This window comes from Manis pentadactyla, chromosome 4, assembly GCF_030020395.1.
Source record: "Manis pentadactyla isolate mManPen7 chromosome 4, mManPen7.hap1, whole genome shotgun sequence".
Classification (NCBI taxonomy): Eukaryota; Metazoa; Chordata; class Mammalia; order Pholidota; family Manidae; genus Manis; species Manis pentadactyla.
The window spans coordinates 131101507-131127183 of record NC_080022.1 but is presented as its reverse complement, the minus strand read 5'-3'; the positions used below and the strand labels follow the sequence as shown (position 1 = coordinate 131127183).

The following is a 25677-nucleotide window of genomic DNA, read 5'->3' as shown; positions in this document are numbered from 1 at the left end:
AATCACTGTGTCTCCCACAGGCCCATGCTCCTCAAAGGCAGCGATGGTTGTCATACCTTTGGTGCTATTTCTGTATAGACACATACTTGGTGGTCAGTAAAACTGGTTGAATGGAATTAAGAGTATAGTCACCACCCTCACAGAGCACGGAATTTCGTTTGCCTTTCATTAAAGTTGATGGTTCATGGACCGCATTGGTTTTTGTCATAGTCTCCAGTTGCATACAGCTTAACAAATGTCAAATAAATGAATTAGTTTTAATAATACTATAGAGCTTGTAATTAAGAGACACATGTTTTCAGACTGCAAAATTGTCTGCAGATTTTATTGCCTTGATGTTATAGAGATGTGTGACAGTGAAAAAGAGCTTCACATTTTGTGCATTTCTTTGGTCACTTAGCAACTGGCTGGAATCATTCTTCACTTATGATTTTCGTGTGAACCTCCCGGCTCTTCACCCGCAGCTTGTTGACCTGGGACTCGGCAATGTCAGCCCGCTCCTCGGCCTCCTCCAGCTCGTGCTGGAGCTTGCGGAACTTAGCAAGGTTGACGTTGGATTGTTCCTCCTGAGGAAAGAGATGCATTTGAGAGAACAAGCAAACTTGACATTGACATTTGCTGATTCTTACTGCCTTTGTTAATAGAAGCAGGACAAGATGTGCTTCATAAATGAGATTCAAAAGTTTCTGTTAGTTGGTGACATACTTATGTGGGGGCAGGACATCCCACATACTTGCCTCTATGAATGAATGTGCTTACAACCCTCCTGCTCAGTCTCTCTCACTTGACTTTTCCTGGCAAACTAAAGACACTACAGTGACAACAGGGAGATCAAAGTAGCAGGAATCTGAATCAATCTTGTTTCTGTGAAATAAACTTTAAAAAATAGGCACAGTGGGAATATTGGATGCCGAGAACCTTAAAGAAGCTTTCAGAGTTAACAGGATGAGAAAGATAACTGCAGCCACATGAAAAAGAAATGTTCTGAGATGGATTTATCATGAAGTTAAATAAGGCTTGGACTTCAGAGCCCTCATGTGCACGTCCCCAGTGAGTGCTGGGAATAGCTGGGAGCTGTGGAATGTTTTGGATAGGGAAGGAAGTAGGTTGAAACTAGAAGCATATCTACACTAACATGTCTGGAAATTGCTTAATGAGGTCTCAGAAGAAATGAACCTGAATGGCTCCAGTAATTAGTGGTAAAAATGTTTATTCTAAATAAATACTCATTTTCCTACCTACTTATATATTCCCAGTTTTATGTTCTTCACCTTAAACAAAGCCTCTTAAGTTCTGTGAACTTCAGGCTCCACCAAAGCCGGCTCCTGAACCTTTCTGTCTCAGTGTGAAGATACTCACAGCCTCTTCAGCTTGTCTCTTGTAAGCTTTAACTTTGGTTTGTAATTTGTCCACCAAATCCTGCAGCCTCAGAACATTCTTGCGGTCCTCCTCAGTCTGAAATGAAAGGGGTAGCAAATGATGTCATTACTTGAAAACAACTCAGTTTCATTTTCTTGAAAGCTATTGGCCTGGAAAATATGGAAAGCCTGGTCACCTGGTAAGTGAGTTCCTTCACTCTTCTCTCATGTTTGCGAAGACCCTTGACAGTCTCAACATTGCGCTTCTGTTCATTTTCAACCTCATTTTCAAGCTCCCTCACCTGGAAGACAACAGAGGTGTTCAGTAATTTGGCTGTAACTAGCTCATGAACAGGCTGGGAATCAAATGAAGTGATGGGGACCCACCCTGGCCTCCAGTTTCTGGATCTGCTTCTTCCCGCCCTTCAGGGCCAGCTGCTCAGCCTCGTCCAGACGGAGCTGCAGGTCCTTCACTGTCTGCTCCAGGTTCTTCTTCATCCGCTCCAGGTGGGCGCTGGTGTCCTGCTCCTTCTTCAGCTCCTCGGCCATCATGGCCGCCTAAGCAGCAGTGAAACAAAGCCAGTTGAGGGAGCTGCGATAGCACGCCGAGATCCCCGCTGACCATGGCGTCGCCCTCTGCTCACATCAGTGATGGCCTTCTTGGCCTTCTCTTCTGCGTTGCGGGCTTCCTGGACGATGTCCTCCATCTCTCCCTGGATTTGAGAGATGTCTGTCTCCAGCTTCTTCTTGGTGTTGATCAGGCTGGTGTTCTGTTTTAAATAAATAAAAAAGAAGGGCAGCATATTTAATTATAACTATATACATTGTCATTTTTACTGCTGTACACAGGTATTAATTATTGATCTAAGAAATGTTCATAATAAAAACAAAAACAAAAGTTGATTCTAAGCTTATGCTTTTTCTTCTTTATACTCATATTTCTATTAATTAAAGTTCTCTTAAATTCTTTCAAGTAAAATTTAATTTTTGATGTCAAAGATAAATGACAATAGTCGTTGGCTACTGTAAGCATAAAGCACAACTCTAAGCCCAAGAAAAAATTTAAGGGCTGTACCACATAGCACTATACAGCTTATAATAAGTGGGTTATTAATTTTTAGCTGTTCATTCATGTTTGTTGGCTCTGTATTTTAAAGCACATAAATGGCATCATTATTCATACAAAAATGAACCAAGAATCCCTTATGTTTTGGAAAGTTGATGGTGTTTAAAATATTCAGTCAAGTCAAGGATACTGAGTAAGAAAAATTTGCATTTAATTTGAATTTAAAATTATTTGTAGTAGATGGTAACATTTCCATGATGACTATTGCCTTATATTGCAACTTTTAAAAGGTATATAATAACATATGTATATTGTACAAATTAATAGAACATACAAATTAACAAAAAAGACACAAAGAATAATTATTGGGTTCTCACTACCTGAGATAACTACTGATAACACTTTTGTTTATCCTTGTGGATATTTCCTGTATATTTTCAACAGAAAGATCATGCTTTATATATTCTTTTTAAGTTGCTTTCTTCACTAACTACATTGAGAACATCTTTCCATGGCAGTAAATGCATACATACTGCAAGGCTGTGTATTAGCTGTTGTGAGGAGGTACCACCAATTCTTTAACAAGTCCATTATAGACAACAGTGCTGACCACTGTAAGGATGGCCTCCATGAATTTGAACTTAGGGGCTTCTTTTTATATCCATGAAGTTAACTTTATGTGCATACATGCTATGTAAGTATTACTTGGTGGCTTATTCTTTCTCCTCTGTTTTATTTGCTTATCTATTTGCAGTTTAGAGTTGCAAAAGACAAGGTGACCACTAATGTATATATGGTTATTAGTAGGTGATCTTCTGTGCTTTTGTACAAAAGTTTCTAGAACACTAAATTGTTTCAAACCAACATGATTATGCCAGTCCATAAATGTACCTGCGGACAAGTTAGGACTGAATACATACTGACTGATGTACATTTTCCAGAACTTGAAAAAGGGACAAGATTGCCAAGATTACCTCTTTCTTTATAAATGAGCTTATCCTCTCAAATTGTCTTTAACTTCAGGGAATGCATCTGGTCAGCCATAGTCCTGAACCTCACCTGGGTGTGCAAGAGTTGCACACGCTCACTAGCATCCAGAAGCTCTTGCTCTGCCACCTTCCTGCTCCTCTCAGTCTGTTCCAGGCATGCCCTAAGCTCTTCAGTCTCAGCCTGCATCAGGTTTGCTCTGCGCTCCACCATGGCCAGCTGTTCTTTAAGGTCATCTTGGCCTCTGATGGCATCATCCAAGTGTAGCTGAGTGTCCTGCACAGGAGACAAAGACTCTTACTCATGTTTCAATTAAAAAAATATAAATTTAGGGTCAAAATATACACACTTTGATCTTAGTAACTTAGAGTACGATTAGATAGGAAAAATCTGCATGCCCCTTTAGTGACAAATTCTTTGTAACCTAGGGTAGTGGTTCTACTCAAAAGAACATGATGTTATATCATCTTAGATCCTGAATCATAAAAAAAAAATCCATGGCTAAAGCTACAAAATTTTGGCTCAAGAGAGGATCCTTAAAGATGAGCTAGTCTAATGATGCTATTTTATGTGTATTAAATATATATATAAATAAATATATGTATATCTATGTACATTAAACAAATGAAGTCTACATAAATGAAGTGATTTGTGTGGTGACATGTGGTAAAACGCTCATCCCTTCCTCTTTCTCCCTACCCCTCACCACTTAGCCTTCTCATCAGGTCAGCTCTGTCCTGGGCTTTCCTGATTTAAACTGTTTTCAGCGGTGAACATAAACTTGGCAGCTGGTTACCATATAATTTAGATTTATGCATATAGTCCTCCTAAAATGTTAAACTTTGAGTTCCACAACTAATGCCCAGACTGTGTGTTTATCCCAATATACCTTCAGGATGCCTTGTGTATTTCTAAGGTTCCTTATCGCCTCGGCAGCCTGGCGGTTAGCGTGGTTCAGCTGGATTTCCATTTCATTGAGGTCTCCCTCCATTTTCTTCTTGATCCTCAGGGCATCATTTCTGCTCCTGATCTCAGCATCTAGGGTGCTTTGCATAGAATCCACAACTCTGAGATGGTTCCTCTTTAGCTGATCGATTTCTTCATCTTTTTCAGCAATTTTCCGGTCAATCTCAGATTTAACCTGATTTAACTCAAGTTGGACGCGAAGGATTTTGCCTTCTTCATGCTCAAGAGATGCCTTTTCAAAATACAACGTTTAGGTTATCTAAAGAGTTATTTTTTTTTTCTTGGTACAGAAGGCATTAAAAAAACTCACAAACTTTCATACATCTTAATTTAGCATGTTAGTTCTGTATTCCCAAGGTACAATTCAATATTTCTCACTGAATTACATGAGTTATCCCCTAAAGGTTTGCTACATGATAGATCTCAGTTGCTATTAATTTTTCAATTTATCTATAATGCATAGGTGAGCAAATGAAACATGTACCTCTGCTTCCTCTAGGGCAGCCTGTAGTTCACTCTTCTCTTGATCTATTTGTTTCTTTATTTTCTCCAATTCATGGATATGCTTTCCTCCTTCTGCAATTTGCTCGGTGAGGTCAGAAATCTCCTCTGTAGTTTAATAACAAAATACCAAATTCAGTTAAGAAAAATAAAAAATTAAAAAGATATCTCCCTACCATTTTTTAACCAAAATGATTACAGAGACGCACGCTGTAAGTTCTTATTTTCTCTCTTGAGCGTTTCAAGCTGATCCAGGGATTCCTCATACGCATTCTTGACCTTGAACAGCTCAGTGCTGAGAGAACGGGTCTCCTTCTGGGAGGCCTCAAGTTCAGCCTGAGTTTCCTCACACTTCTGTTTCCATTCTGATAGGACCTGGAAGTACATCAGAACTAAGCCTCTGTAACCAAGAATCATGAGCATTTCTCCCTAGGAAGCCGGTCACTGTGGGCTACCTTGTCAAAGTTCCTTTGCTTCTTGTCCAGGGCTGCACAGGCCGCGTTTGTTCTCTCCACATCCAGCATGAGGTCCTCCACCTCATTCTGGAGCCGCTGCTTCGTCTTTTCTAGAGAAGCACATTTGGCGTTCACAGCTTCCACGTGTTCCTCTGCATCCTGCAGACGCTGGGCCAGCTTCTTCCTGGAAAGTTGGTCATTTGATTACATGGGAGCAGAAAGTTACCACAGTAAACTTTATAAAGCTGCTGACTAGGAAAGCATATTTTCCTGAAGAATTTTTGCTCCTCTGTCCACAGTTGTTAAGGTTTTCTAAAATATCTTCTCAGTACCCATTTTATCCCTGAATAATTCTGTTTTCCCTAGTGAATTCTTGTATCTTTATTTCAGGTGTTGTCAAACATATTTATGAGGCCATTTTTTTTTTGTATGTGTGTGAGAGAGAGAGAGAGAGATTATTAGTAAGTGCTTCAGTTGAGTGAGCCATGGCACGCGAGGGTGTGAGGGTGAGGAGGAAGGAACAGCCATGAACAGGAGGCGGACCTTCAAAGAATGTTAGCACTGAATAGAATCTTGAAACACTTTCTAATATGGTCTTCCTTACACATGAGGAAACTGGCCCAGAGTGACATGTCTAAGGTCTCACAATTACATTTTCTGGATTTGCAACTTACAAAGTTATAAACTAGCTGACTGGATTTGTCCATCCCAGACAGTAAATCTTACTCCATTTCCCAAATAAACTCTAAAGTCTTATAGCTTCCTTCCCCAGCTCACCTAATTCACCACCTCTCCCAGCCCACACTCTTACCTAGAATTCTCCTTCTGTAAATTCTTGCCAAACCCTCTCATTCTGTTTAATTCTAACTACTGCTGAGATCAATCAAAGTCAGGGGCACTTCCTTCACTGGGAATATAACAGTTATTTTCCTTCCGTGTGTAACTCCCATGAATTTTATTCTACAAAAAATGTGTGTCACTAGTGAATAAGTTCATTGATACTTGCTAGTTAAATGATGGCAGGGTATGATAGCCTTATTCTGAATTTATAATACTGCAGGCAGGGATAAACTGATTACTGTTAATTATAATATAATAATATGCCAGATAATCTCAGTGTCTCCTTACATTAAAAGACATTAATTCTACTTGATTCATAAAGGTATGCTGTTAATAATGAATTCATTTTGGGTGGAAGAAATTTAAGATCCATTTGTAATAGACCAGAATGGGAAGAGGGCTCTCATCTTGGTCCATTCTCCAGGGGACATACACTAGGTTGTAAGGAGAATATGGTGGAATCTACCACTCAGCAAATAGGCTGAAAGCCTTCACCTATCTCCATGCCTGGAATATTTTTTCTTTTACTTTACTTCTGCTGTTTTTTAACTTTTATTTCTACCCCCCACTCTGCACTAATTGTCTGTACTTGGCCTCCTCCAGCTCCTCTGTGCGCTGGATGGCATCTGTCTCGTATTTGGTCCTCCACTGGGCCACCTCGCTGTTGGCCTTGGACATTGCCCTCTGCAACTCGGCCTTGGCTTCCTGCTCCTCCTCGTACTGTTCCCGCAGCAGGTCACAGTCGTGGCGGGCTGACTGCAGGGCGTGCGCCAGGGCATTCTTGGCCTGGACCAACCAAAGCGTGTGCACTGTCAGCTTACGTTCTGATCATTGATATGCTCTATCTGAAGTTCCATAGCATGTCATGCTGCAAAGTTCACGTGACTGAAAGTATCAGCTGGGGAACTCTCACCTTAGACTCCTCTTCTAGCTGCCTCCTTAATTCCTCAATCTGTTGTGTAAAGGCTTGTTTGCCTCGGGATAGCTGAGACACCAGAGCTTCTTTCTCATCTAGCTGTCGTGAGAATTCACCTGCGAAGGACAAAACATGAGCAATTTAGTTCTGTTGTGTAGTGAAGAATAATTTAAAGAATGAAGTAACATTAGAACTTTCTTATTCCCTGATGAATAACTCAAGAGCTTTGATACTGTTGAGAAGGTTATTCATGCTTTTTCAAAAAGGGAGCTTAATTTTTTCTCAGTTACAGCTTATAATCATTCTTTTTACCTTCTCACACTAAGAAGATGCAAGAATAACAGGAATCACCAATCAATGATAAATGGGTACACATGACCTGAGAAATGGTTTGTGTTCCATTTCTTAGGTGGAGGTTTGCCTTTCATTCTTCATCTCTCCACAGGCTGGTCCTGTTCACGTACTGACCTGATTCTGTGTGTAAACGTGCCTTCTGGGCTGACAATTCATTTATTAAGCGTTGTTGCTGCTCTTCCTTTGTTTTTACTTCACTAAGCTGGTCCTCTAGTGTGCGGCACATTTTCTCGAGGCTTCCCTGTGGTGGTTAAGCAGAAAACAGGAAAAAATTTCTATTTGTAAGTCAGGGATATGGGAATCTGTAACTAGTTGTGCAAAGGGCTGAGTTTTAATTACTTTCATATCTGTTTCAAAGCCCTGTGTGGTGCCTTGGATAAAGAGGCATATTATTTTGGCTAAATGAATGAATAAATTTTTGTGAATAATAATTAGATTATTCTCTTTTGGAAAGCATCAACATCATTTAAATTCTGCATCATCTAGAGTATGGTTTTTAGGTAAGCATTTTTTTTCTGTAACTGTGTTCTTTCACTGTAATAGAGACAAAGTTTAAGTGATTTCTACAAATAAGTCATGAAGACTGAAATAATTCAATATAGTGATGCCTGTTAGGAATAATTTTAAAATTTGACGTAGCATCTAAAGTTTGTACAGTTAGAGTAGATAAAGTCATATATAAACTCTGTCATTTTGAATCACTGAAAATAAAGATGAAAAGGAGACAAGTTAATAAAGACCTTGGCTTTGGCGACAGTTTCCATGTTGCTGGCCAGGTCGTCGATCTCCATCTTCATCTCGCTCTTCTCCTTCTCCAGCTTCTGCTTGACCCTCTGCAGGTTGTCAATCTGCTCCCCGAGCTCGGCCACGCTGTCCGCGTGCTTCTTCCTCAGCGTGGCCGCCGTGGCTTCATGCTGCAGGGTGGCCTCCTCCAGGTCCCTGCGCATTTTCTGGAACTCGGCCTCCCGCTTCTTGTTCATCTCAATCTGGGCCGTGGTCGCCCCTCCGGCTTCTTCCAGCCGCTCGCTGATCTCCTCCAGTTCCCGGGAGAGGTCAGAGCGCTGCTTCTCTGCTTTGGCCCGGGAGGCCCGCTCCGCCTCGATCTCCTCCTCCAGCTCCTCGGTGCGGGCCTGGGAGAAACCCAAGCACATTAGCAGAAACTCATCTCACTTTCAAGTATTTTGGAGGTGCAGAAAAAAATGGAGGTGAGATGACTCACCAGCAACTCTTTGATCTTCTTCTGTAGTTGAATTTCTACTGCCTGCTCATCTTCAATTTTGCTTAGCAGATTGCTGATTTCAAATTCTTTCCTTTAGACAGAAGAAGGAACAAGACACATTAATACTCATGAATTGAAAGGTGACACCATACAGAATTTTTTTGGAGTCCCTACTTTTTGAGTTTCTCATCAAGTTGCTGTTTGTCATTCTCTGTATCCATCATGGATTCTTGAGCCAATTTTAGGTCACCCTCCAGTTTCCTCTTTGCTCTCTCTAGATCCATTCGAAGTTTCTTTTCTTGCTCCAGAGACCCTTCAAGCTAAGGAGAAAGTCACTGTGTTATACATGAAAGTATATTTAAAACAAAAAAACTTTTCAAGTGGATATTAAAGACACACTTACATCATCCACTTGCTGCTCTAGCTTGATTTTAGCTTTGGTCAGGGTGTTGACCTTGTCCTCTTCCGCCTGCAGGTCATCCAGGGTCTGCTGGTGGGCCTCTTGGAGCGCCTTCTTCTCCTTGGTCAGCTTAGCTATGGTTTCGTCCAGGCCCGCCATCTCTTCTGTGAGGTTTTTCACCTTTTGATTTGAACAAATTGTGGGAATGTTAATGACATCTTCTTGTCTTGATGAAAAATATGATTATATCTTAGGACAATGTCAGCCTGAGATGGAAAACTAGAAGCTAACCCAGGCTTATGTAGCTGAATAATATAGGAGACAAAGGTCAAGGCAAATAGAAATGGTAAAGACTGAAGGTATGACATAATTTTGACAGTATTTTCCTTTCATGTTCAATAATTTTAAGATTAAATTTTCAGTTAAAGTACTTTAGTAATGAGCTAGCACTTAAAAGTACTTTAAAATGGATCATGATTTGTACCTTGTTCTCTGTGGCATGTTTCTCCTTCTCAACCTTGGCCAGTGTCAGCTCAAGGTCATCTATGTCTTTCTTCAGTTCTGAACATTCGTCCTCTAGCTTCCGCTTCTTGGCTGTCAGCTCGGCGTTGATCTCCTCCTCATCCTCAGCCCTCTCAGTCAGCTCTTTGATTTTTGCCTCAAGTTGAATTTTGGTTTTAATCAACTGGTCACATCTTTCCTCTGCATCAGCCAAGCCATCTGCTTCCTAAAAGGGGAAATGAGACATTTTCATGTGTCTAAGCTTAATCTACAAACACATAATTTACTAAAGGGTGGAAACTCCCATGACTCACCCAGTTTGGTCAACACATGCCAGCTAACTTGCCAACTTTAAAATATGATAACAGATTTCTTCCAGATATCTATGCCTGGAAGGTCAATTAAGGAAAAATGGCCTTTTGGCAGAATCTGTACATTGGCTACTTTGGAAAATTCATTTATTCATTCGAGGACTCAGTCCTCTCACATTTGAGGGGTGATTAATCTAGCCCCCTTTTTTTGTGCCTTGGTAAAAACAACATAACTTCTATTTCATGCACAAAATGTTCACCAAGAATAATTTAAGAGAAGGTCCTATAAAGGGAGGAAAATGTCTATGGATATTTTTGTGATTTTGCTCACTGATGATCAAACTATGTATGAATGCACATATGAATATATGCAGCATAATTTATGACTGCATCTGTTGCTTCTTTCGGTCTGGGTCCTAGTGGTTTTGAAGGGCAAACAGCTACAACAAATGTTTCGGTAGAAATCATTTGTTTATAACCTTAAAAAGATTCTCATAGCCAGTCATATAGTAATTGGATGATAAGGTGAGGTTGAACTGTGCAATGTATAATACTCACAGATTGAACTTGGAGCTGTAAGTCATTTTTCTCTTGCATCAGAACTACCATTTTCTCTTCAAGTTCTTTCCTTTTTGCCTCTGACTTAGCCAGCTCTTCTTTGGTCTTCTCAAATTCTTCCTTCATGTTGGCCATCTCCTTTTCCGTCTCTGCACTCTTGAGGAGGGGCTTGATCTTGAAATACAGCTTCATCCAAGGCCAGTGCTTCACATTCATGAAGGCACGGACATTGTACTGGATGCAGAAGACAGACTCTCTGTAGGAAAGAAAAAAGATGCAAATGAAGAAGAATGTAGAAAGTGACCATCCCTCAACAAAGTACAGACCACACTGCATTCTACTATGACCATGTGGAGGAGGAGGACCTGTACTTGGTCCCTCACCTCCTCTCCATCATCTTCTTGAACTCCACTCTCATCAGGTACCCTCTGCACACGGCTTGAGTGCGTGTGATAAGTTGAGCCAGCTTTTCATCTCGCATCTCTTCTAGAGTTCCCAGTAGGCCAGCTTTAAAGAAAACCTTGCCAAAGAACAAGTTAAATGTTATTTCTACTAATGAGAAAGTCCGGTGGTGATGAAATTATGGCAGAAATTTCAGTTGTTTGTACCTTGGTGTGACCAAATTTGTACTGGGTGTGGTCAATGTCAATGGACCCTAGAAGTTTCTCAGAAGCCTTCTTGCTGTCAATGAACTGACCCTCTGGGATAGCACTTGCATTTAGAACCTTGTATCTGTCAGAATAAAAAGTATAACAATGTGGGTTTTCTTCATTGAAAAAAAAAGGTAGAACTCTTGATAGCTATCATTTGGAAAAAAAAATGATAGATTGAGTTTTGCAGAAAAAATTTCATCACAACAATCAAACCTACTTTATGTAAAACTTGGGAGGATATGATGAAAAACTTACGGTAACATAAACCAAGTTGCCTTTCTTTCATGATCACTTTTCAAATTACTGCATTTCAGTTTTCAAGGAAAAGTTTAAAATGAACTATGTCACAATTTTGATACAGACTAACACATTGAAAGGGAAAAATGATGAGACAAAAACCTCTGTTTGAAGTCTGCATAGAGGATCCTGCTGGGGAAGCCCTTCCTGCAGATGCGGATGCCCTCCAGCACGCCGTTACACCGCAGCTGGTGCAGGACGAGCTCGTGCTCCATGGCCCCTAAAACACAGCAGAGTGCGCCTTCCTGGGCACTGACTTTTCACCCTGTGCCTGTTGGAGTATCTCATGCTCATGTTTCTTACCAGGAGTTTTGGTCTCATTGGGGATGATGCACCGCACAAAGTGGGGGTGGGTGCTCCTCAGGTTGGTCATCAGCTTATTTAAATTCTCCTATAAAACATATAAAAAGCTTTAAAATAATTCCTAGTAACAAAACAGCAGCAGAATCACAGAACCCAAGAATGGACTAACAGTTACCAAAGGGAAAGGAACTGGGAAGGGATAAGGGTGGGGAAAAAGAAAGAGGACATTATGATTAGCATGCATAGTGCGTTGGGGGCACAGGGAGGGCTGTGCAACACAGAGAAGACAAGTAGTGATTTTACAGCATCTTACTACGCAGATGGACAGTGACTGAGAAGGGGTATGTGGGGGGGACTTAGTGAAGGGGGAGCCTAGTAAACATAATGTTCTTCATGTAATTGTAGATTAATGATACCCCCCAAAAATAATAATGAACAGTAAAAAAAAAAAAATTCCTAGTTGCATTTACATGAGAGTCCCTATCTATAATCTGTAGTTAATGTGCCCCATTTCATGAGTTTTAATCAGCTGTCTCAATGAAGAAAAAAATCACAGTGGTCAAGAGAAATCATCCATATGGAGTATAGATAGGAAATTACAGATTCCACAAAGTCAGTCAATTTCAGCTTATTTTTCTCAAGCTCTGCCCATCAGAGAAAATTTGCATTGAGACTTTGGTCATGTGAAGTAGATGTAACTGAATACAGTGAAGGTTTGATTTCATGTGAAATTTGTTTGTGTATCTTTTAAATTGGGGGCCTAAAGGGAAAATGTTCCCATTTATTATAGGGTTTGGTGTGAAGAGACAGACTGTGGGTCTTCTTTTTTAAATTTTTTCCTAAGGCATTTTCCTGATTTTTTTTAGTACATCACTACTTTTTTCAGTTTCATCATAGATCTTTAAAAACATTTTTTTTTAAGTTATGATAATTTTATTTTTCTTACAAAAATAATCTTTTAGAATTTAAGAAAATACTGCACCCTGAAAAGAGCTGACACCGTCTGGAAAGAGGAACCCTTTTTCTTGCCACCTTTCTTTCCACCACCACCTTCTGAAAAATAAAATAGAAAAATTAAAATTATTTGCAAAAGTCTTCTAAGTACTCTCCATGGACATCAGGACTGCTGAAATTCCCTTTGAAATTTAAATTTGCGGTCATTGACTTGTATCATATCTATTCTTCTTTCTGTATCTTTCCTCCTTCAATTGTAGATTAAGAAAAAATAAACATTGACTCACGTTATAGGCATTGGGAAAACAATAAAATCAATAGCAAAAAGCAAAGACTGTGGATGAAAAGGGTGGTCGTGGGGAAGGGATGGGACTCCTCTACTCCAAATCAGCGAAGTCTGTCCCCTGAAGGAAGGGCCTGGGAGACGGAGCAGTCTTGCCTCCATAGCACACACATCCCCCGGAGAACAGGCAAGGGTGCGTTCTTGGTCCCAGGTCTCAGGGAGTCTCTGCTAGCCTGCAGGGAAGTCTTCTTTCCTACTTGCCGGTGCTTCCATACCATTCCTTTTGCATCTGGTTCTTGGGGGACTTAAGGGAACAGAGCTCCAATTCCTCAAACATGAGTGCCCTGACAAAGGATTTCCTCCTTTTCTAACTTAGCTGGGTCCTTGAAGGCACCAATACTACTAAAATGGTAGAATTGAGCTGTCTGATCTGGAGCAAGTCTTCATCTCTCTGGGTCTCACTGGTGAAATGAGGCCGGTGACTAAATGATCTACAGAGTCAACTTTAGCTCTGAAGGGCTGTCAGTATGAGACTGTGCCACACTTACTAAGTATCACTTGCTTTCCTGAGACCCAGATTGGCTTGTCTTTGATAAACGGTATATTCCTGTCTTGTGCTTCTAGAAGTATAGTAACGATAATAAAAATGACCTGCTTCAGCAGTTTGAGCCCCAGAGAAGAGGTAAGCCAGAGTCTTCATTGCAGACTTCTGGTACAGCCCGACCACTGTCTCGTTCAGGGGGTCCTTGTTCTTGTCCAGCCAGCCGGCGATGTTGTAGTCCACGGTGCCCGCATAGTGGATCAGCGAGAAGTGGGCCTCGGCCCTGCCCTTGACCACCTTGGGCTTCTGGAAGTTGTTGGACTTTCCAAGGTGCTGCTCATACAGCTTGTTCTTGAAGGAGGTGTCCGTGGCCTTGGGGAACATGCACTCCTCTTCCAGGATGGAGAAGATGCCCATAGGCTGAAAGTAGGAAAAAAGGGATGATAATGATGAGTCCCTCAGAAAAATATGCTCCAGTAGTTTATGTACTTGGTAGAAGCCTGAAAATATAATGTTCTAAGGGAAACTTGGGATGATCAGAAATAAAATAAGTATGATCCTATGTTACTGCTTCTCTCTACTGCTGAAATGTGAAATAATCGTGTATCCAGGACATATGGGAAATATGTTTCTTAGAAAGACTGAGTTTAAAAAAGAAGCCCATCTGTGCCATTTGGCAAACTTTATGTTCACAATATAAAATAAAAATCCAAAGCTGAATTCTTCATCCTCAAAATGTATATATCTAAGTACTTTCTTCCCTGCCAACACTGTAACTTTACCTTAAGCTAGATGCTACCAAAGTATGAAGAGAAGAAAGATTTTGTATAACTAAAAATGATCCAGTCCCAGCAGAAAAGGGTTGTATTGTCAAAACTCTTTGTATGCTAAGCTGGGTTCTCCATCACTGTGGAGGCAAGTGATGATAATTTGGTTTAGCTTTGTAAGTAGACTGACTTTTCTCAGTGGCAAATTTGATCTGAAAGAGTGATAGAAGATCCAATACTGATAATTTTGCCTCAGTCACAAATTGTTTTCCCAAAGCTATTTTGATGTTCCAGAAACTGAAATATTAGGAAAAAACTATATAGTTTTTATGAATAGTAGAGATACTATATTACCAGATGAAAATACCTTTTCCCCAAATTGGGCAGGCCTAGTCTGCTTTTACACTCTCATCTTTCATATTTGTATGAATTTTGACATGAATATTTGAAATTTTCCTCCATGGCTGTTGCATTTGCTTTTCCCTTCCCACTGCTTAGGGTAGAGTTCACACATAACCATATACTTTATTGGAGTCAATAGGTATGTGATGAACTCCCAATATGCTTTTTTTAAACTGAAGTATAGTTGACATATTAGTTTCCAGTGTACAGAATAGTGCTTTGGCATTTATATATATTATGAAATGCTCACCATGATAAGTATAGTTACCATCTGTCACCATACAAAGTTATTGCAAAATCCATGACTATATTCCCTATGCTGTACTTTTCATCCCCATGACTTATTTATTTCATAACTGAAAGGTTTTACCTCTTTATCCTCTTCACCTATTTCACCCATCTCTGCACTCCCTTTCCTATGGCAACCAATAGTTTATTCTCTGTTTTTATGAGTCTGTTCCTCATAAAACAGACTCATAAGTCTCACTTGCTTTCCTGAGACCCAGATTGGCTGGTGTTTATGTTAGGCTTTGCTAAACTCTTGTCTTTGATAAACAGTATATTACTGCCTTGTGCTTCTAGGAGTATAGTAACTATATTAAAAATGACCTGCTTCATGTCATTTTTATTTTTTTCTTCATTTACATTTTTAGACTCCACATGTGAGTGAAAACATATGGCATTTGTCTTTCTTGTTCTGACTTGTTTAATTTAGCATAAGGCCTGCTAAGTCCAATCATATACTTTGTTCATACCAGTAGGTATATGATGAGTTCCCCAAACACTTTTGAAAGTGTTTAATGATTGCCTGATGAGTTTTAACATACTCAGAACTGATGTAACTATTATTCCACCCCATTGATAATGAGGAATTCAGGACTTGTTTTCCAGGTAAACCACAGAGAGGTTTGGTGTTTGTTCAGTAGTCATCATAGTTGCATGACTGCAACAGTGGATGAGCTAACCTTCCAACCTTTAACACATCTTGACACGTCCTGCCATGATGCACATGAAGGATGGATGATGTACACACAATGCACCATCATGGGTTCACTGCAGCTAATTACTACTCTGCATCACAATACTAGCTGTAATTTCATTCCTTTCTCCCATGCACATGAAATCATATGGGGATAAAAGTGAGGGAGAATGAGGCTATAAGAGGAAAAAACGGAATCCCTGTGTCTATGTTTGTGTGTGTGTGTTGCCACTATTTTTGTACAAAATACTTTATGCATTAACAACAGATCACTTGTGACACACCTCACAACTGATCAGAGTACAGAGGATGTGATAAAACACTGCTTGTTCTTGAGAATTGTGATTGCAGTTAAGCATAAGGAGGTGAATTTGTTTTTCAAGTTTGGAAGGCTTGAAAAGTCATACACACCTTCTCGATGAGCTCGATGCAGGCAGCCAGGTCCATCCCAAAGTCAATGAACTCCCACTCGATGCCTTCCTTCTTGTACTCCTCCTGCTCCAGCACAAACATGTGGTGGTTGAAAAACTGTTGCAGTTTCTCGTTGGTGAAGTTGATGCACAGCTGCTCCAGGCTGTTGAACTATGGGAAAAGATAAATATAGAAAGTTACTCCTGACTTAAGTATTTGGATCTATAGAGTAGCAACTGATATTTTCTTCTGTATTTAAGGCATTTTGGTTTATTACATTATAAACATCCAGAGTGTTTTCTTAATATATGACAGAATACTAAACAAAGGAGAACTGACTCTAAAATGCTTTGCTTTCCAAGTAACTGCATGAACTCATGCATATTAGGCAAAATGCTGTTAAATGAGGTTGTCTTTTAAATATTCCCTTAGAATAACTTAAGGAAGTATTTCTGTGTATATCTGCTTTGATCCCAGATAGATGTTGAATATTATAATCTTTCATGAACCATTCTTTCAGATTTCTAGACTTGAAAGAATAAAACTCCCTTTTCTTATTTATTCCTGCTTACTTGTTTCTGTAGACCCCTGTCAAAGACCCTTCTGTACCACAAATTCCATTTTGCACTTTTTGTAAAGATACCTTTACATGCTCTAACAAGATGGATCACCTGATTGGGGATTTCAGTTTGCTAATTTTCTGTCAGTTCACTACTTACATCGAAGATCTCGAAACCAGCAATGTCCAAGACCCCGATGAAGTACTGCCTGGGCTGCTTGGTGTCCAGCTGCTGGTTGATGCGGGTGACCATCCACAGGAACATCTTCTCGTAGATGGCTTTGGCCAGAGCGCCCACTGCATTGTACACCTTCAAGAACAGTGGTAATATAGTTTTTATAATTGAAAATGATGACCCTTGAGTCTGCTTGTGGTTCAAAGAGCAGGAGGTTTAAGTCATGCTTACCTGCTGCACAGTCTGGCCTTTGGTGACGTACTCATTGCCGACCTTGACCCTGGGATAGCAGAGGGCTTTGAGCAGGTCAGCAGAGTTCAAGCTTGTCAGATAGGCTGCCTTGTCAGCAACTGCACGAACAGGTGAGAATGGTGAAGCTGGCCGTGGCTTACACAGTTTAAGGTTTCAATGACAATGACATGGGAAAAAAGTTCTACTCAAAGAATAACATGTGCAAATGTGGTAAAACCTATTTCCTTGTTCATATTGCTTCAAATGCAGTGCCACCTTTCACGCCAGTTTTAGTCTTTTATATTTTGTGATGATCATTTGAAACTTGGGGAATTGATGCTTTCTCTGTGTGATATTTAAAACACAGCAAAAGTAGACCAGAGATAAAAAATGTGGGAGACTCTCTACAGGAGTAGCGACAGGAAAATTCAGATTTTTTTTCCTTCCAGTGCTGCACATGCACACACAAAGTAGTCACTGGAATAAAATGTTTAAATCAAATGGCAAATACTAGCTTACCATCAGTCAGTGAAGATTGGAATGGGCAGAAATCACATCACCACAAATGTGCTCAGTCATGAAAGACCTCAGGGAGTGTGTATTGTATTTCCCCTAATACTTTCCCCTCGGTCAAACAGGTTAAAGGAAGGAAAAACATGGTCCCTGCATCAGAGGAGCTGATGGCATCTGTTCTGGCAATTGGTAACAGGGAGTGGTACCTTCCGTGCCATCTGGCTCTGCCTGCTCTTCCCTTTGCTTTTGCTTGAATTTCATGTTCCCATAATGCATCACAGCCCCCGTGAGCTTGTAGATGGCCACTTTTTCATCACTGCTGAAACCCAGGATGTCCACGGCACTCTGTAGAAACAGTTGAATTTAACTCATCTCACAGTTATCACCGTGGCAGACTCCCTGGGACACGGGGGCCTCCTTCCCCACTTTTCCCTCCTCGTGCCTTGCCTATATTTGGCTAGCACTTTGCCATCTTCCAAAAGCACTCATACATATCCTTTACCACTTTGGTCCACATAGCAACACCAAGAGGTATGCATTAGTCTTCCCATTGCATTGAGCGGACAGTAAAGGTGTTGTGTGACTTGTTCACGCTCACTCAGCTAGGACTCAGAGCCACATCTTTGGATACCAAGACTGGAGGTTTTCCTATTTCTCCACATTAGCCTGGTCTTGTTCCACATGCTTCTCACTGTCTCATGGCTTTCCTTGCTGCTTTTCCCCAGTCTCACAAAACTCTGTTTTCTCCTTTTTCTCTTATGTCATGGGAGCCTAATACATAATCAGAATCTACCTTCCTACTATTGGGCATGAAGGATGCAGCTGGGAAGAGGATGTGAAAACAGCGATGGCCCGAGTTTTTTTCCACATGACTCTCTGATATCAGGTCATAGCTCAGCTGGCCATGAGATGTCTGGCAGCGAACTCTATCTGGTCATTATTCATGTATCGAAGAGACATTCATGAAAAGAACTTTTTTCTTTAATTGAAATATCTGTGTGTCTTTTTCTCTATCAGAATTTGATTACCTTCTCAGTTGCCCATGCTAAGCTTTGAAACAGCTTACACGATGGGGGCAGGCATCCGGAAGGTAGAGGAAAGTATGTTTACTTACTATTCTAGTCTCCTAAGACTCATTTCCCAGATTAGTGCCTTCCAGGTTTAGCTCATTGACTCAACCTGTTTACAGAACGTAGACATTTTTTACAGAAGTCCTGGAACAAGGCTGTTCATTTTCCTTTTAACCTCTGACACCAGAGGGTCTTTCTCAGCTCCATATGACTTTTGAAATCTGAATTACAGAATGAGTTACAGACAGTAAAAGCTAACTATTTGTAAGATAAAGGCACACAGTTTACAGACTTCTTGAAAATAATATTTTAAAAGAAATAATATTTTTGCAAGCAACTTTCAATCCTATTTTGGGAATGTTGAGATATTTCTGCTGGTATAAAGTGAAGAATAATCAAAGAAGTTTGCCTATTCAGAAATGCAAAAGAAAATATGAAATATATAAAGTATATGTATAAAGAAAATAAGCCAAAGAGCAATAATCCTTAAAAAAAAAAAGAGGGAGACAATCAATAGTTTCACAATGTAAACTCTTGCATGGAGTGTTTTTGATGTAGACTATCTATTTCTTCTGATGCTGCATAGGGAGGAGCCGGCTGTGCTGAGCCCAGAGAGGTACATTGCAAACAAAGTTTGTGTGTACATCTGACTATAGAGGAACTGTGGGAATTCCACGTTCTGTCATAAAAAGTGTAAAAATATTGTAGCTCTTCTCTGGATTCTTGGGGGTAGGGTCTGACATAAACCAGAAGAGAAACATTCACTACTGGAGTACAAAAATTGGCCTAGAATGACCAAAAAAAAAAAAAAAGCCAACTAGCCAAGGCATACAAGACCTTTAAGGCATTCTAATACATGGGGGTAGAGAACATTGAAATATCCCTTAACTCTATTCCAGGGAGTAAGAAAGCCTGAAAGTTAGTATGGCCTATTTATGGTCTTTCTGCTAACGCTGCCCACTCTCACGGAGGAGAGTACTGTATACTGGAAGAAGGATGTGCTTTTCCTGCCTCGCACCTGCTACTTACATCTGTGGCCATCAGCTCTTCTTGATCATCGATGCTGGGCACTGTGATTTCACCTTGACTTACAAAGGCAAAGTCATACGGGTTGGTGGTGATCAGAAGCATTTCTGTACACATGGGAAAGAACAAATACAGCCAGAAATACTTTGGTCATCAAAAACATTTCAGAGGGACTTCTTAGAAGGGCTGTTATTCTGCCTTGGTAGATATAAAGATACTTCTTACCAATAAGTTCTGGTTTTTTATTGGACATGATTTGATAGAATATGTGGTAGCTCCTTTCAGCCTTTAGCTGGAAAGTAACCCGGGACTTCTCCAGCAGATCTGGAAAGTCAGATTAAGCACATTTGAGAGAAAAGGCCACAGTAGAAAATTAAGCATTTGAAAAGTTCACACAACACAGGAAACAAGATGTTCAAGATATATCCCCAAAGACAATGATTCTCAATCACTAATATCTGTTAACTCACATGTTTCAATATCTGCTGAAGCCAGTTTGCCTGTGCCTCCAAAATGGATCCTGATGAATTTTCCCTTAAAAAAGGCAAAGGAGGACTTATTGTGCATATTAAACGGCAGGCATTATTTCTTTAGCTATGGACCAAATTGGTGGAAAAGGTACTGATACCCCACGTACAGAGGGCCGGTGCCAACCCCCACATGAGAAGGAAGAGCAGGTGACTCACAAAGCGGGAGGAGTTGTCGTTCCTCACGGTCTTGGCATTGCCGAAGGCCTCCAGCAGGGGGTTGGCGCTGATGATCTGATCTTCCAGGGTCCCCTTAAGAGAAGTGAATAAGATAGGTAAAGAAACCCTGGAAAAGATGAATTGCAGTCTGCTAAGATAACTTCCAGTTGGCCCCCTCCCCTCCCCAGGATTCTGTGACTTCTGGGTGAGGTTTTCTGATGCGAGGGAGAAGGAAGACAAATTGGTGGGTGAGGGGGAAGGATTTAGTCCCACTTAGTCACCTGGTTCATAGTTCAAAATCCTGTCATGTTATTAATGTCCAATCCAAAGTTTTATATAGTAATAATGATAACTTGTCATCATGAGTTTTCAAGTTTTTTAAGAGAAATGACATAAAATATAAATACATAAAATCCTTGGTATTGTAAGACTTAATTGAGAAATGTTCATGAATTCATGTTTCAGGCAGCAATGCTTGTGATGCCTCAAGTGTGTTCAGAATCTTATTTTTCTGCTTCCTTTCCCTTTTCTACTCTCCCCCCTTTTTGACATTGCAGTGACTCAAAGTAATGGAAAGTGGTGCACTCCAGTGACATGGCTTTGATTTTTATATCCCCCTTTTTCCTTCTGATAAAACTGTTGTGAGAACTTTTGCCTATTGAACCTAGCAGTACATCTCATCCTCAGAAGCCCTTCCAAGGGCTTATTTCCCAGACTCTGGCATAGCATGCAACTGGTAGCTATGATTCTGAAGTACCTTGGTCACATTTTTAAAAGTCTATTTAATCTCTTTCGTACTTGGATGAATTTCATCCCCACCTGTATTTTGCCTGGAGTAGGTTCCTCTTTTTTCTTCTCTCCAGTAACTGCAATTGTTGCAAAATACTGGATGACACGCTTGGTGTTCACAGTCTTCCCTGCACCAGATTCTCCACTGTCAAGTCCAAATGAAAGAAAAAGTCAGAATCTTAGGTCATAGTAACCACCACAATGATCAACACTCAACAGAAAGGTGTGAAATCTACATACGTGATCAGGATGGACTGGTTCTCACGATCTGTGAAAGAGAAACCAAAGAAATATTTTTAAAAAATAGCACATAGATTAACACAGTACCTGTGAACTCAAAGTTGTCTTTTAAACCTCCCGACTCATAAAATAAAGAACTGTATCAACTGGTGCTTTATTTGTTTCACAAGATTCTTTTTGAAATAAATGGGAAAAGATACGCTGATTAATCAGTGTGTTAAACTCCTGTTACCTTTAATGTGATAGATATGTAGCACATTATTTCACCATCCCATCTATGAGAATGATCTTTCAATACCTGATGAGTAGTAATACTTGCATGTCTCATTTAGTCATCTGGTTCAGTTCAGAATCCTGTCATGTTACTAATGTACAATCCAAAGTATTACATGGTAATTGTGACAAATTGTCACTATAAGATTTTTAAAGCTACCTTTTTTAGGAGGATGACATATTAGCTATAATTAAAGTGCAGAGTTGATGCCTAAATTTGGTTAGTTTTGAGTTGGAGTTAGCATTAATTAATTTGGAATTTAGCATGAAAACCTCAGCTAAATTCCCTAGATTTTTGGAACTGGTCTATTCTAAATGTATTCCCCCCATTGTTGTTATTACTATACTATTAATTATTGTACTAATTATGTTAGCATACTATTTTTTGCTATTATTATTACTGTTATTATATTTGTGCTGAACATTTTATTCTCAGTACTGTTCCTGTCTCTTCCTGTTACTAGTATATAAGTATTTCACAAATGGCTATAGAAAGTGTAGTTATGGAGTCACTCACCAGTCAGCATGAACTGATAGGCGTTGTCGGAGATGGAGAAGATGTGGGGAGGGGCCTCCTGGCGCTTCTTGCCTCGGTAGGCAGCCACCACCTCGGGGTTGTACACTGGAAGCCACTTGTAGGGGTTGACAGTGACGCAGAAGAGGCCCGAGTAGGTCTGTGGGAAATGACAAGGTTGCTAGTTGGCAGTCACCTCATTAATCTGCCTTGGAAATACTGCTCTGAGAGCAAGGCAGGAGGGATCTGAGAACTGCAGCAGTTCTCACAAGGCTACTCGATTCATTCATTTGCTGCCGCCCTCCAATACCCACAGCTGCACAAAATGCTTCCGTTTTCCAAAAAAAAATCAGCAGTAAGTAGATGGTTTTCCACATGCACATTTTCAAATACACCAGAATTTATAACACTAACCAATGATTAGTCTTAAGACAGTATTGTAGCAGCCAATCTGAACATAAAGTCTTTGTTTCAACCAACACAGTACATGGAGTTAGGGAGAAGGAACATGGAGGGGGTGCTCACGTAGATCATCCAGGCTGCGTAGCGCTCTTTGAGGTTGTACAGCACCGCAGGCTCATGCAGGTGGGTCATCATGGCCATGTCCTCGATCTTGTCGTATTTGGGAGGGTTCATGGGGAAGACTTGGTCTTCCTTCACGGTCAGAGTCTGGCAAGAGAAGACCAGCACGCATCAACCAAGCAGTAGAAAAGGAGCAAGTACGCATCCCATCCTTTGACGTTACTTACAGCCCCAGCATCCGTCTTCACTGTCACCTTCCCCCCTTCCCTGCTCTGAATTGTACTTTTCACGTAGGACTCCTTAGCTTCCACCACAAAGGCAGAAGTCTTGGCGTCAAAGGGCTTATTCTGGGCCTCAATACGCTCCTTTTCAGACTTTCGGAGGTAAGGAGCAGCCTCCCCAAAAGCGGCCATGTCGGCGTCTGAACTCATGGCTGTGGGTTGTTGACGGCAGCGCGGGCACCAGGCGTACCTAGAGGGAAGAAACAGCACAATGACCCGGGGTGGGCGTGGGCGGTGTCCTGTTGCTTTCTCCCTGATGTGCTTCACCCACCATGCTGATCTCACCGCTGCCTTTAGGGATCTTTCCTACGTGCTGCAGAAAGGTGCCCAGAGGTCAGATCTTTGATTTTTTTAAAAGCCTTATGTTGGTGGTTTAATTTTAATGATATTTTGAGCCTCCATTCCCTCCTCTGTATTGTAAGCCTTAGTTGAGAAATGTGGAAGAATTCACGTTCTCAATCAGCAACGTTTCTGGTGCCCCAACTGTGTTCAGAATCTTCTCTTTATATGTCTCCTTTTCTTTCTTTTCCTTTTTCCACTTCCCCTCTTCTGACATTGTGATGATACAAAGAAACAGAAAATAAATGTTGCCAGTGGCTTTATAATCTGAATGAACCTATTCAAAAACTCAAATATTTAGGCAAATTTCCTTCCTGCACCAAATTATTGAAACCGGATGTATAAATGGGATGTAAAAATTATTAAAGTTGAATGTATGAAAAGGTACGTCTGTTCTTTCAGGACATAGTCTGAATTGGAAACCTGTAAGCGCAATAAACTCCTAGGTAACTGGCATATAGTAGGAAAGTAAAGGGGAAGTGCACAGTGCCACAGATGGTTTTGTCCCAGGTCAAAATTAGGTTCTTCAACTGTGTGAGAGTCAGCAGTATTATCAAAACAGAAGATAACTTTAAAAGGTTCTTGAAGAAAAACAACACCCAAACTAAAAAAGTTTGTAGTGATTGTATAATTTTAGTCTATGTTTTGAGCTGAATTTCAGCATACCAGATGTTTTTATCTGAGTCTTATTATTTTAGGTCTCTCTCTTTTCCCCTCCTCTTTTTTTTAATACCAATTCTCTAAACATCTCTCATTTCAGAAGAAATTAAGTTTCAAGCCAAAACGAACTTAAAAAAATTTTCCCACTGACAAATTAATGACAAGAAAATATGTCCTCTTGCCCTGATGGCAAGGACAGGGTGAGTGAGCAGCTAACAAGAGTGACTTCTGTGGGGCAGAGGAGAGGCTGGTTCCTGGGAAGCCCTGTCTTGGTTGCCAACCAATGACAACAGCCTCAACCTTTTGGCAGTTTTCCAGAAGGCATTTTGGTCTTTTGTCATCACATTAGACTTCCTCTCGACTTAGAGTGCTATATATAGCATTTGCCACACACGCTCTCTCTAAAAGCAACCTAGTTCACACCTGTGAAAGTCTCTTGGTGAGACAGTGAAATTTAGACACATTTTCAGGGGACAATATTGAACGTTTAAAGTCAGGGTTTTTTTCTTTGAATGAGCAGTGTTACTCTGTTAGGTTATTTTTTTGTTTCTGTGTCTGTTTTTACACCAGGCAATTTTGAGTTAACAGCACACTACCATGGAGAGATTACTATAGTACAGTGTGTCCACAGACACAGAAAGGATGTTACCCTTCCCAACTCACGTCTGAGCTCAGTGGTTTCCCAGCTTGTGGCTCACAAGCCCCCCAGGGGTCCTCAGAGTTGTTGCAGGGAGTCTTGGATCTCCCTGCACAGTGATAATTGCCTCAAGTTCAAATAAGCAACATGACCAAGCAAACAATATGTTTTCTATAGTTTTCTAAATGAATATGCCTGCTGAATAAACTGTCACTAATTTAAAATAATTATTAAATGCATAGTAGGTTTTCATCATGATGCATATTCTTAATGTAATACTAAAAGGAAGGTCCCAACATGTGGGGTTGGAGGATGCTGTTAAAAGTTTGATTCTGTGGAGAACTACTTGGAAACCACTGACTTAGATCATAGCAAGAGCCTGAGAGACGCTAACAGGCAACTAAAACCCAGACTCCTCATTTTACTCCTGAGGAAAGTAAGGCCCAGAAAGATGAAGGGTCATTCAGTGTCACAGAGGTGTAAGTGGTGGTGCTGGGACATGAGCCCTGTTCTCCTTAAGCCCAGGTTCAGCACACACAATGTATTTCAAGGTACATAAAAGCCATCTGGCTTGACTCAGGCAACTAGAGTCAGTGAAAAGCTTCCATTGGCACCTAGAAATTTTGACTTCCAGATCAACATATTGCTGATTTTACCGTTCAATTTCTACAATACATTCTTATTGATTAAGTTGAAGTGGTAGTTCACATTAAATATTACATGTGATCATTACATCTTTTATAAACTTTTTGAATAACATGTGAAAGACATGGCATTAAGTTTTGTTTGGTTAAGTGGCCCAAAAAGTCAAAATTTCATGAGAAACCATTGTTGAAGAACAGTTGCTCCTTGTATCCTATTCCCAATACTAAACTAGAAAATAAAATGGTAGGTCTTAAAGGCATAGCAATAGAGACTCATCTGTTCTTAGAGCATAACAATAAAAAATTACTCTTACCTCCTGTGCTACCAGATGAAGAAGACGGCAGGCTCAAAGCAGATAACCCCTGTTGAAAGATAAACAGACGAGAATGCAGATTCTCTTTTTTTCTCATTTAATCACAAAATACAATAAAATCACAGTGTAGTAACTACATTGTGTACAATGTCATCCTTAGGCATGTTGGAAAGAAAAATTAA

General features: G+C 40.4%; 1 protein-coding gene across 1 annotated transcript; it reads right to left on the bottom strand.

Annotated features, from left to right (window-relative positions):
• Positions 1-309: 309 nt before the first annotated feature.
• Positions 310-25544, bottom strand: LOC118933446 (myosin-4). The gene is made up of 39 exons (XM_057500861.1): positions 25496-25544; positions 22848-23091; positions 22624-22767; positions 22102-22258; positions 21312-21339; positions 21102-21216; positions 20283-20375; positions 20067-20130; positions 19822-19920; positions 19600-19703; positions 17707-17845; positions 16988-17106; positions 16742-16891; positions 16023-16193; positions 13574-13883; positions 12668-12738; positions 11686-11773; positions 11485-11602; positions 11041-11164; positions 10816-10952; positions 10433-10688; positions 9547-9789; positions 9066-9242; positions 8837-8982; positions 8663-8753; positions 8184-8573; positions 7558-7684; positions 7087-7205; positions 6763-6959; positions 5334-5517; positions 5088-5253; positions 4862-4986; positions 4301-4609; positions 3484-3687; positions 2003-2128; positions 1746-1916; positions 1556-1660; positions 1360-1455; positions 310-566 (listed from the first exon to the last, which is right to left on the bottom strand). The coding sequence occupies exons 2-39, from the start codon at positions 23049-23051 to the stop codon at positions 414-416; spliced, it is 5820 nt and encodes a 1939-aa protein (XP_057356844.1). The 5' UTR covers positions 23052-23091; positions 25496-25544; the 3' UTR covers positions 310-413.
• Positions 25545-25677: the final 133 nt, after the last annotated feature.

Bases quoted from the DNA above. Each gene is read 5' to 3' on its own strand.
- LOC118933446 (XM_057500861.1), bottom strand. From the start codon at position 23,051: ATGAGTTCAGACGCCGACATGGCCGCTTTTGGGGAGGCTGCTCCTTAC. The intron at 11,165-11,484 runs GTTTTTGTCTCA...TTATTCTGACAG, and splicing joins TATGCAGACTTCAAACAGAG to ATACAAGGTTCTAAATGCAA. The intron at 7,685-8,183 runs GTCTTTATTAAC...TAACCACCACAG, and splicing joins AAACTGTCGCCAAAGCCAAG to GGAAGCCTCGAGAAAATGTG.